At 29.4% G+C, this 13,051-nt stretch overlaps 1 protein-coding gene across 1 annotated transcript; it reads left to right on the plus strand.

Annotated features, from left to right (window-relative positions):
- The first annotated feature begins 7,736 nt into the window (after positions 1–7,736).
- Positions 7,737–11,028, plus strand: LOC130500690 (F-box protein SKIP17-like). The gene is made up of 12 exons (XM_056995641.1): positions 7,737–8,207; positions 8,992–9,161; positions 9,227–9,328; positions 9,487–9,594; positions 9,679–9,767; positions 9,844–9,959; positions 10,039–10,103; positions 10,175–10,247; positions 10,324–10,386; positions 10,466–10,524; positions 10,606–10,680; positions 10,766–11,028. The coding sequence occupies exons 1-12, from the start codon at positions 7,875–7,877 to the stop codon at positions 10,878–10,880; spliced, it is 1,368 nt and encodes a 455-aa protein (XP_056851621.1). The 5' UTR covers positions 7,737–7,874; the 3' UTR covers positions 10,881–11,028.
- Positions 11,029–13,051: the final 2,023 nt, after the last annotated feature.

The raw sequence follows: 13,051 nt of genomic DNA on the forward strand, positions 1-13,051 counted from the left end.
GTAAATAAGTTAGTAAACATAAAAATAATAAAGTACGATCAAATACAAACAATATCTATTTATACACACTTACAATATCTTGTTCGGAAGCACTGTTGGAATTTTTATTTTCAATCTGGTTAACATATCTTCTCAGCTTGAAGACTGCAGAAAGAATTGTCGTCATTCGGGTTTGCAAAGGTCTTCTCGGTCTTGGTTGGGTAAGAGAAATCTCAGATTTTTCATATTCAGTTTGAACTCTTGTCCAAAACTGATCGCCTGATTGGTTTATCCATATGATTGGATTTTGAGAAACATCAAGATACACATGACATAAGTGTTTATCTTCTTCAATAGAATATGATTGAGCGAATTGAAGCCATTTTAAAAGGAATATTAATGGTAAGAAAATAAATACAAGATGGTGTAATCATTCAACGAGAAGTATACATTTTATAGACAAGTGAAGGCAAAAGTAATTGTTACATCTTGGTCACAAAACTTCAGAGATATTTTGATATTTTTATGAGATAATTATAATTGATGTAAAGATGATGAGACTTGTGAATGCAACGGCTAGATCTTGGTCAACAAAATTCAATGGGTAATATCAATTTGTTTTTTTCTTAGATAGTGGTAAGGGATATAAAGATGATGCGACTAATCAAAGAAATGGTTGGATCTTGGTCGAAAAAATTCAATGGGTAAGATCAGTTTGTATTTTTCTTAGATAGTGGTCATTGATATAGATGATGAGACTGATCAATGTAACGGTTAGATTTTGGTCAACAAAATTCAACGGGCATGATCAATTTGTATTTTTCTAGATAGTGGTCATTAGGATAAAGAAGACGAGACTGATCAATGCAACAGTTAGATCTTGGTCGACAAAATTTAACGGGTAAGATCAACTTGTATTTTCTTAGATAGTGGTCACTGAGATAAAGATGATGAGAATGATCAATATAACGGTTAGATCTTGGTCGAAAAAATTGAACGGGTAAGATTGAATTACTTACATTATAAAGAGGGTACCATATATGGAAAATAAGATGACTACCACCATCATCTTCTATTAATTCTTACAAAAAAAGAATTTCAACTATGGAAATTCATCTTATATACCACCTTATTCTTCTTCTTCTTCATCTTCTTCTTCAGATGATGATTATTACGAGGATGTAGAAAAGCAAGTAGTAGCTCAAATTACTGCTAACAACAATTTTCTCATCACTCATAACCTATCTAACTCGGAGGGTTCCCACAGTGAATCTATTCCGGGTCATGTAGTTATCAACCGTGACTGAGAAATTTCGTCTCGCAATCTCTTCAGTGATTATTTTTTCAGATAATGCTTTGTTTTCGGAGACGATGTTCCGACGAAGATTTCGGATGAGCCGTCCTTTGTTTATGCATATTCATAATGCTATACAAAGACAAGACAATTACTTTGTCCAGCGAAGAGATGGTGTTGGTAGATTTGAGTTGTCTGGTTTGCAAAAAATAACTGATGTATTTCGGATGTTGGCGTATGGGTTGCCGGCGGATTCCACCGATGAATACATCAAAATAGGAGAGTCCACTACAATAGAAAGTATGAAGTGATTCTGTCGTGTTGTTGTCGAGGTGTTTGGAAGTCGTTACCTTCGATCACTACTTCAGATTGGAGAACACCGAGGATTTTCAGGTATGTTGGGTAGTTTAGATTGTATGCATTGGAAATGGAAAAACTGTCCAACAGCTTGGGGAGAACAATATGCTGGTCGTAGTGGACCTCCTACTATTATTCTGGAAGCTGTAACTGATTATGATCTTTGGATTTGGCATACATATTTTGGTCCATCAGGATCTAACAATGATATTAATGTATTAGAGGCGTTTTATCTTTTTGCTAATTTAGCTGAAGGAACTGCTCCATCCGCTAATTACGTTATTAATGAAAAAATTTATAATACAGGTTATTATTTAGCTGACAGTATATATCCAAAATGGTCCACTCTTGTTCAAACAATTCACGATCCACGTGGTCCCAAAAACAATTATTTGCAAAGAAGCAAGAAGCTTGTAGAAAAGATGTGGAACATGCATTTGGAGTATTACAGTCACAATTTGCAATTGTGGCTGGACCAGCACATTTTTGGAGTAAGAAAGTGTTACATGATATCATGACAACTTGTATCATAATGCATAATATGATCATATATGATGAACGTGATGTTGATGCAACAATTGAAGAACGAACAGAAGTCCCAGCTGCTGAAGTTGAGATGACGGGTAAAGATGATGCTCGATTTCAAGAATTCTTAGCTCGACATAGAAAAATTAATTCTGAAAATACTTGTGGTCTGAATATACTAATTCTGAAAATTAGTATGATGTATTTTATTTCTGGTTATTTATATTTTATGCATTGTAATTTTGTTTAACGGATTGTAATCTTATATTTTTCTTAATTAATCACTTAATTATTATTATTTACCAAAACTAAATAAATTATTCCAATTAATTTCTTCAGTTTTCAAATTATTGATTAATATTTATTTTTTTATCAATCGTAATTTTATATTTTATTTATTAATTAATCAGTTGTATAAACAATAATTATTTATTAAAACTATTAAAAAATAAACAGCAAAGTAAATTTAATATTATAATAATAGAAAATATTCTTTTTGGCGTGGAATTTGGTGTTTGTGGTTGGAGATGAAAAAGAAAGTGAAACACCAAAACACCAAATTTGGTGTTTTTCACACTAAATTTGGTGTGTGGGTTGGAGATGCCCTTAGCGCCTAGGAAATTTCCGAATGAGGGTTATTGTAAGATATTAAACCAGTTTTCTATTTTAAAAAGCTAGCTTTGACAAAAACGAGGTTTTCACATTTACTAGTATGTATATAAATATGAGGTACATATATTGTTATCTGTTACCTGGGCTGAGACGGATCGGATATACAAATTTTTTTAAAGTATTCAGATCCAGATTTTTATCTTGTGAATTTATGTTTTTACTATTTTTATCTAGATTTAGATTTTTCGGATATTTGAGTGTCGAATATCCTTCTAAAAATTATAATATCATGCGGATATTCAGATCCGGATTTGAATCCTTAAAATAAATAAAATATATTAAATATTAAAAATAACTTAAAAATAAAAATATATACACTATAGTATTTTAGTTATATTATGTTTACTATTACAAATTTATATATATATAGAAATAAAAATATAATAAATAAAATTAGTTTATATATATATATTCTTATTTTTTTGAAATAATCTTATTATATAAAGCTTGATTCTTCAAAATTACTAATTAACATGATCGCGACACGTGTCATTAAAATTTTTAAGATTGCGACATGCGTTAATCTATATTATAATTAAAAATATATATTAAGATAATAACAAAAACAAATTTTGTTAAAAAAGTAATTGTAAGTATATCTAATAGTAATTTACATTTTAAAATCCTAAACAAAACATAGTTCCAAATAATTATTTGAAAGTATTTTCCTTTTAATATTTTTAAAGAGGTTAAAATTTATAATGATATAAAACATATATACTAAGATAACAAAAAACGTATTTTGAAATAAATTAATTTTAAAATTGATTTAATAGTAAAGAGGAAATTTTATAAAAATACTTAATAATATTCTAAAATTACTTAATAGGAATCTTGGTTCTTCAAAGTTGTTAATTAACATGATTGTGACACATGACATTTATATATTTAAAATTGTGATATGTGTTAAACTACTTCATAATTTAAAATAAATATATAGATAAAAAAACGATTTTTGGTGAAATTAATTATATAGTAAATTGATTTAATAGTAAGGAGGAAATTTTTTAAAAATACTTAATAATATTCTAAAATTACTTAATAGGAATCTTGGTTCTTCAAAGTTGTTAATTAACATAATAGTGACACATGACATTTATATATTTAAAATTATGATATGTGTTAAACTACTTCATAATTTAAAATAAATATATAAGATAATAAAAACGATTTTGGTGACATTAATATATAGTAAATTTCCATTTTAAAAATCTTAAACAAAATATTATTTAATAGTAATTTCTTTTTTTAATTATGCGACATGTTTTAGAATATATCATGATTAAAACAATATATACTAAGAAAATAAAAACAAAAACGAATTTTGAAATTATTTAATAGTAAAAAAAGAAAATTTAAACATTACTTAATAATATTCTTTTAGAAATATTATTTGATATTAATTTTTCTTTTAATATTTTGAAGTTGTGTTAGAATATCTCATGATTAAAAATATATATACTAATAAAATTAAAAGAAATTGAAGAAATAATTTTCTTAAATTTAATAGTAAAATTTAATTTTAAAAATATTTAATTGTAAAATTTAATTTTAGAAATTATTTAATAGTAATATTAAGAAAATTTCCTTTTTACAAATCTTAAAGAAGAGAAATTTGTAAAATAACTTATTTAATACTAATTTTCATCTTCCAAAATCCAAAAAAAAATATTGTAAAAGATTATTTGATATTTATTTTCCTTATAAAATTTTGACATTTTTTAAAAATATCTTATGATTAATAAAATATATAGGAAGATAATAAAAATAATTTGTGTTTTAAAAAGTATTTTTTGCAGGATTGATCAAGAAAAATATATGGTGAATTTTCTTGCTTGTTCTTTCACATCTTCGCGTGTTATCTTTTTTTTTGGTGTCACATGAGGAAATAACTAGATATCCTTATCTTCACATTAAAGTGATGTTGAAATTTTTCTTAAAAGAATATAATTGTCATGATGTTATACATTAGTTATTGTTACAATTATACTTAGCCGTTTTTTGGAGATATTCTGTTCCGATCCATTTGGTTATAATAATCAATTATTTGATCCAATTCGATTTGTAGCCACACGAATATTCGGTGCTCCGGATATTCAGATAATTTTAGATTTTCGACCGAATATCCGATTCGATCCGCAAAAATAAATTACAATTAGTAAATAAATCATAAATTCCACAAATAAGATAAAATAATAATAACAACATTTTATTACAAAAAAAAATTATTAATTTAAAAATTCTAATAAATAACTTAATAAATTTATTTAATAAGTACTATAAAACTTATATACAACATAATATTTATATAAATTATATATATATATATATACGTCTTTACATACATGTATATGTATTCATATAACATATCAGATCAGATCAGATATTCATTCTTAATAATATTAGTACTTTGTGATTTGCTTTGTTTCTTACAGATATTGCATATAAGCATTTTCTTTACTTCGTAGAGTTACATATATTTGGAATTTCGGTTCAAATCGAAACTGATAAAATCAAAATTTATGGATACTTTGTCCAGCTGTTATGCTATTGTGACTAAGTTAATGTGACTATTATGCTTATATGTGATTATGATTATGTGTGTTTATTCTTATCAACATATAAAAATTGGTTATGTTGTTGTAGATCATGCTACTATATATGAAATTTAAATCAAAGAAAACGACTTTCCAATGGGTTGGTGTAGGTCATGCTATTAAGGAATTTAAATCAAAAAGGAAAACTTTCCAATAGAATAATGTTATGAATAACTCGCCTATACAACATGAATATTGAAGCTGAAATCCTAACCGGAAGTTATGTGGAAAAACATATTTGTATTCCTAAAATAAGTCTCATACCGACGTATGCAAGATGACCTTTCAAAATGAAAAAATCTTCAATTTTCTATAAGAGTGTTGGATGAAATGACTATCAACCAAAGTTAAGGTCAAAGCTTAAAAAGTTGGTATATTTTTCAAGTTCAGTTTTACAATTATATGTCGCACTATCAAGAGTCACTACAACTGGAGAACTTCAAATTTTTAAAACATAGCGACAATAGTGTTTTACAAAATATTGTATATAGAAAAAGATGTTAAAGTCACACCATAAATGTTAAAGTAAATAAATTTGATGTTTTATCTAGAAATATATTCGATATTTAGCTGATTATCGATAAAACATATTGACTGGTGTTATGTAATATTAATATTTTTAATTGTGTCGTTTTTAGTTTGTCTTACACAATATAAACAATATAGAGAGTTCACGGTTCTATATATTTCAATTAACTATAACTAATATTATTTTGAAAAATAATAAAAAGTGAAGTATTTATTAAAAAATAAAAATATCAATGTACTATTTAAAACACCATTATTATTGAAATAGAATATCAATCAAAAATTATGTAAGAAAACAGATTATTGTTATTAAAATGTCACCAATATATACTGAAAATCCAAGAACTAACGTGAAAAAAATATTTCCAATCTTTTTATGTGTTCCTGAATTAAAACATCAAATAAAACCCGTGCAACGCATGGATTCATATCTAGTTACTCCCTCCGTTTCGATTTAATTGTCGTTATGGAGCAAAATTTTCGTTTCAAAATAAGTGTCGTTTAATGATTTCAATGTAAAATTTATTAATAAGATTCTCCAATTCATTTTTTCTATTAGTTGAAATATGGTTAGTTGTATAGATAATTGTGTTTTTATTTTGGAAATATATAAAATCATATGTTTTATTAATATGTGTGCATAAACCTAAAACGACAAATAAAATGAAACGGAGGGAGTATTAATAAAAACTAGATCTTGACCCGTGCGACCGCACGGGTATTAATTTTCAGTTTTAGTTTTTATTTATTTATACTAAATAGTATATTTATAATATTTGATCGTTTTATATTGACTAAGCTAGGAATAGGTATTTGAGTATCCACTCGAATCCGGTTAAAATTTATTCGGGTTTGATATTTTCGAGTTTAAAGATTTTATCTCTATTCCGGTATTTATAAACTTTGGTTCCTGTTTGATTTAGATCTTTGCCGGTTTGATAACTCGTTTAAATTATTTTTAAATTTTTAAAATTTATATATCTTTAAATATCCTTAAGTCTAAAAAATATAACATGCAAATTTGAGTAATGTAATCTAAAGTACCTAAATTAAAAATTAAAATAAATTTAACTTGAATATTTGGATGAAGAATAAATATATATATATTTTTTGGTGTTTTGATTATTGTTTATCTACTTTAGATGTTTACTTTTGACTATTTTTTATATTTTAAATCAACTTAAAATAGCTTATATCTTGGATATTAATTCGAAAAATAGTTAACATATTGAAGTATATAAATATGATTTAAATACATTTGAATATCCGAAATATTTCGTTCAGATAAGATTTAGTTATGGTTCTCTAGATACCAAAATGGTAAATCTGTTTGGATATTATCTAGTTTCGGTTTAAATTTGGTAATAATTTTTCGTTCAGATTTGTTCAATGAAGAATTGATATTATAATTTCGATGAATTGTTTGTCCAATAAAAATGTATTTTTGAATTTGACATTGATTTAATTGAAAAGTTAATGAAGTGTATTTAATTCAAATTTAATTTTAGAAAACACATTAATGTAAGTGGAAAAGACAAAGCATTAAAATATGAAGTATTATTTAATTGTGTATTTAATTCAAATTTAATTTTAGAAAACACATTAATCAAAGTGAAAAAAACAACATTAAAATAAGAAGTATTAGTTAATGTCAGTGGCATGGAAATATAAATAACACTGAAAACTAAGGGATATTTTATATATGTACTTCTCTTTCAATAATATACTTCTTTTAATAATATACTTTTAATAATATAGATTAGAGAATCCAATAGTCGTCAACAACAATGAAGGCGTAAGTTATAAATGTATTCCACACATGTCAGTCAACCCCAAGAAATCAAGTTCCATCCCATTATTAGCCAAAGCATAATAAAAATACTCTCTCGATCCTGTGTTGCCAAGCAAGCAAGTTCCATGCCATGATGGACGCTCCAAACACCAAGCGTCCTCGACGACATGATGATGATGCAACCTCCTCAATTCAAAACCCTAATTCCCTTCCAAACTTCGATTTGATCGTCTCTTCTCTGCTCTCGTCACCCTCGTTATCCTCCTCGCCGCACTCTTTCGATCAAGCTCTCGATCGCGCTCTCGCCTCCGCTTCCGACAACGTCTCTGATCAAGATCACCTGGTCGATCGCACTGTCGAACTCGCCTCGCTTCTCCTCGACTCCACTAAACGGTGTTTCCGAAAGCGAGCCTCCCTTCACAATTCCAATTCTTGGGCCTTCCCTCGAGAACTCACCATCAAGGTTTGCTTATTACACCAATGTCTCTCTGCAAATTGGGACAATGACTCTTAAGTGCAATTAGGATCTTTTGATTCTTTTGAGTTTCTTGTGGCAAAATTGAACATTCTCAAACTTGGGACAATGTCTGTGGTTACAATTAAGGTCTTTTCTGATTCTTTTGAAAATTTTTGGGGCAAAATTGAAAATTGTAAAAACTGGGACAATGTCTGTGCTTACAGTTAAGGTCTTTTCTGATTCTGTTGAATTTATTTGGGGCAAAATTGAAAATTATAAAAATTAGGACAATGTCTGTGCTTAGAATTAAGAAAGGTCTTTTCTGATTCTTTTGAATTTATTTGGGGCAAAATTGAAAATTCTCAAAATTGGCACAATGTCTCTGCTTATAAGTTCCTTTTTTACTGTTTTGACTTTCGTGGGTCAAAATTATAAATTCTCAGATTGGCACAATGTCTCTACTTATATAACTGAAAATTGAAAATTGGCAAAATTGGATTCTGTAGTCTGCAGAGTGATGTTGTTCAATCCATTGTTGACCATGTTTGTATTGAGTGATGTACTATGTCTTTAATGCTTGTTAATTTCTCAAATTGGCACATTGTCAAGGTCCTTTTTGATTCTTTTAAGTTTCTTGAGGCAAAATTGAAAATTCTTGAATTGGCACAATGTCTCTGCTTGCAAGGTCCTTTTTTTTAATATGTACTTAGTGGGATTGTGGATTCTGAAGAGTGATGTTTATTCAGTCCATTGTGGAGATGTTTAAGTCTCTAATGCTTGTTTGTTTCAGATGTTTTCGATGCTTGACAAAAAGTCTCTGATGCAAGCTATGGCATGCTGCACCATGTTCCACAAGTGTGCCAGGGACCCTTTATGTTACTCTCATATCGAACTTATAAACAAGAACGTTGATGATGGAGTGGTGCGTACCATGATCCATCGGGCTGGAAACAAACTCAGGTGATGTGACATTTTCTGTATTCAAGAAAGCGTATATATGTTGAACTTTGTTTCTATGCATGCAGGTTCCTTGAACTTGGTCAGGTTGCGTCCCCAGCTAGATCTTCAATGCCTCTGCTTACAGGATCTTGTCTTTACCCACTATTTGACAATCATTCTTTCATCGGGTATTGGCTTTATTATCAATTTCAGTTTTCAATATCAATAGACTTTCTGACCTGACTAGCCTGAACTTTAGTATTTCAAACGTGCATTTAAATGTGACAATCTCTAACTTGAGTGTTTTGTTATTTTGTTTATTCTATTAACGTGTGCATTTAACTAGGAATGGCTTGAGACGTGTACACCTTTACAATCTCATTTCTACGTATGGAGCTGGTCTTGATAAGATATTAAATTGTTCAAATATCACCGATTTGAAAATTGTTGGACTGTAAGTTGCATCCTGCCTTGACTTAATGCGTGCTAATTCCTTGTGCATCATTCTCTCAAGTTTTCTAGATCTTTCGTGTAACAGGTCCCCCTCTGACGAGATATTCAAGTCGCTCACAACGAAGTCATGTCGCAGAGTAGAGCACCTGTTCTTAGAGGCCGGTGGTTTCCAATGTAAACCTTCTCATTTCTTTAGCTTTCTCTTTCTTTTACTCTCTAGGTTTACTCAAGCTTGCTTATGTTGCAACAGATGGATCAATAATAGAAACAGGCTTGATAGACCTTGTGACCACCATCCCCAACTTAACCTCGCTAACGGTCATAGGTTTTGGAGTAGATGATAACAAAGCCCATACTATTATCGAGGCATGGCTCCTTTAGTTTTGGTTACTATATATAATATATGCTCTTACAGAACCTTAAATGTTTTAGATAACTTTTGCAGGGTTCTCATAAACTGAAGTACATGAATCTGTCTAGAACGTCACTAATCAAGGGCCGCTTTTTGAGGTTCATATTTTGCCTTAAAACTAAACGATTTGTAAAGTCAGCAAATGGCTGAAAATTTATTTTAACGTTAGGGACTTGGGACATGGCATCAAAGACCGTCCACTCGAGACTATAATATTGCGCGATTGCACTTCTCTAAAGGAGGTAAAATATCAACCCATAGTAGAAGGTTTTTGGTCTTTGTTGCATCTCACACTCACTTAACCTTTTGACATTTCAGAAAGAAGTTTTGCAGTTTCTGAACTCGCTACTCGCAGGAAACTTGAAATTCATACGACACATTGTAAGTCTGTTATAAAAGAAAAAAATGGTTAAATCTGGCAGATGACTTAAGATAACAAGTTATTTATTTCTGTCAACAGGACGTGTCAAATATCCGTGGCTTAGTTTGTGATGGTGGCAAAAGATCTGAGAAACCAAAGTAACTCTATAATTTGATTTGTTTACTTTTCATTTTATATGCCATTATTACAATTGTTGTTTGTGTGTGTGTGTTTTATAGCTTTCCTCTGGAGAAGCTTAAAGAAGAAAGACCAAATGTCAAGCTTGTGGCAGAATTCACCTCTTCATTATCAAGGTTCAATTTCTTTAGTTTTAAGCCTTTGAGAAATAAAACAAAAGTAGTTGAATTTAACAAATGAATGTGTATTTGCTAAGTTCAGCTCAGAGAGACTTTTGCGCGGCATTTCTTACGTCAGCAGTGATGATGAGGATGCATTGATTGTGAGCGATGATGACATGGAAGACTTTATTGTAGATCAAGATGATATTTTCTGATCATTAGATTAAGATGTTGTTAGTAGATAACCGACAATGGTTAATTGTATGTTAGCATCGAACTTCGACAATCAAACAGTATGACTTTAGCACGGTTAATTGTATGTTAGCATCGAACTTCGACAATCAAACAGTATGACTTTAAGCAGTGCTAGCAAGTTTTTGTTACAAAAATAACACTCAGAAAATAAAATGATCAAAATAACATATTTTTGTTTTAAAAAATTTAATATTTATTTTATTATTTTTAAAAATTTGAACATATTCTTAAAACGCTACGCTTTAACTTTAAATCCTAAGTCTTAAAATAATTAACTTAAGAGTTATAAATGCATATTTACCTTTCAATAAAACTTATTTTGATTATTTTCCTCTTTATGATATTATTTTTGTGGCAAAAACTTGGTTTGATGTTATTTTGGTCGTTTTTTTTTATTTATTAAACCAAACAAAAAAACAAATACCTAACATACTATCATTTTCACTCAGATAAATAATGTAAAACCTGAAAGAAACTAATGTTATCATCGACTGAAAAGAACAATTTATGCTATCAAATTTTCAATTTTCATAAGCATATTACAAATTTAATTAACAATAAATGTGATTTACACATTTTCTCTTTTCATGTCAGATGTAACACAAATGGAATGTTTTTGTTCTAAATTTATCTAGGGAAATTTGGAGTCATGTACATATCACAAAAAATATTAAGTCCATGTACATAATAAGTTGATGGCTATGATATTGTATATATATTATGTATTAATGACAAAACTATCCTGCACGTGTTTTACACTCCCTCCCTCCCTATCACTCTCTCTTTCTTCCAGCATCTTTTTATTTTATTTCTTTTCTCTTCTCCTCTAGCTTTTGTTTTTTTTTACCCCCTCATTTTTCTTTGCTTCGTGGAAGCAATTTTGGAACAAAATTGAACTTGGCTCATAGTATGGTTATTATGCATGTTAACATTTCCAAGATATCACACTAACTTTGTCTCCTCCCCCAGTTGGTTAGCGATTGTGAGCATATGTAGAAATGAAAAGGCTATGTATTTTGTCGCTAATTCTATGTTATATCGCAATCATGTATAGTATAGTCACATAATGTGTTAAACTCAACTTCGTAACTAGTAAATTCTTTTGTCTGACTATACTATATGATATGTAGTATAGTTTACTGTTCGCATTTTGTCATACACCACCATTTGTCATGTATGTTTCGTTTAGTGTAACTTCGTTCTTACTTATTACGTTTAATATGTTACACCTGCATAAACCATGATACATTATTTGAGGATTGCTTGCCAGAGGATTTGGGTTTAGAGTTTGGGTTTAGAGTTTGGGTTTAGGGTTTGAGTTTGGGTTTAGGGTTTGGGTTTGGGTTTGGGTTTAGGGTTTGGGTTTGGGTTTAGGGTTTAGGATTTGGGTTTAGAGTATATGGTTTGGGTTTAGGGTTTATGGTTTAGATTTAGGTTTAGGATTTGGGTTTATGGTATATGATTTTGTGTTTGTTTGTTTTCTTGGCCTATACTATATGATATTTGTAAATAGTATAGAATAAATTATGGTATGGTTTAGGATTTGGGTTTAGAATTTGAGTTTAGGGTATATAATTTGGGTTTAGGATTTAGGGTTTGGGTTTAGAGTTTAGTATTTGGGTTTAAAGTTTAGGATTTGGGTTTAGGATTTAGAGTTTAGAGTTTAGTGATTTGGGTTTAGGGTATATGGTTTGGGTTTATGGTTTAGAATTTGGGTTTGTTTGTTTCCTTTTGTCTATACTATATAATATTTGTAAATAGTATAGAACAAATTATGGTATGGGTTTAGGATTTGGGTTTAGGATATATGGTTTGGGTTTAGGGTATATGGTTTAGGTTTAGGGTTTAAGATTTGAGTTTAGGGTATATAGTTTGGGTTTAGGGTTTAGGGTTTGGGTTTAGAGTTTAGTACTTGGGTTTAAGGTTTAGGATTTGAGTTTAAGATTTAGGGTTTAGAGTTTAAGGATTTGGGTTTAGAATTTGAGTTTAGGGTATATAGTTTGGGTTTAGGGTTTAGGGTTTGAGTTTAGAGTTTGACACGATCCTAGGAAGGCTCTGGAACAGATGGGATAATCCTTTGCAGAAACGAATCAAGAGACTCGAGTTTCTCAAAGGCAATGGATCGAACGGT

This window comes from Raphanus sativus, unplaced genomic scaffold, assembly GCF_000801105.2.
Source record: "Raphanus sativus cultivar WK10039 unplaced genomic scaffold, ASM80110v3 Scaffold0014, whole genome shotgun sequence".
Taxonomy (NCBI): domain Eukaryota; kingdom Viridiplantae; phylum Streptophyta; class Magnoliopsida; order Brassicales; family Brassicaceae; genus Raphanus; species Raphanus sativus.

Bases quoted from the DNA above. Each gene is read 5' to 3' on its own strand.
- LOC130500690 (XM_056995641.1), top strand. From the start codon at position 7,875: ATGATGGACGCTCCAAACACCAAGCGTCCTCGACGACATGATGATGAT. The intron at 9,595-9,678 runs GTAAGTTGCATC...TTCGTGTAACAG, and splicing joins GATTTGAAAATTGTTGGACT to GTCCCCCTCTGACGAGATAT. The intron at 10,387-10,465 runs GTAAGTCTGTTA...TTCTGTCAACAG, and splicing joins TGAAATTCATACGACACATT to GACGTGTCAAATATCCGTGG.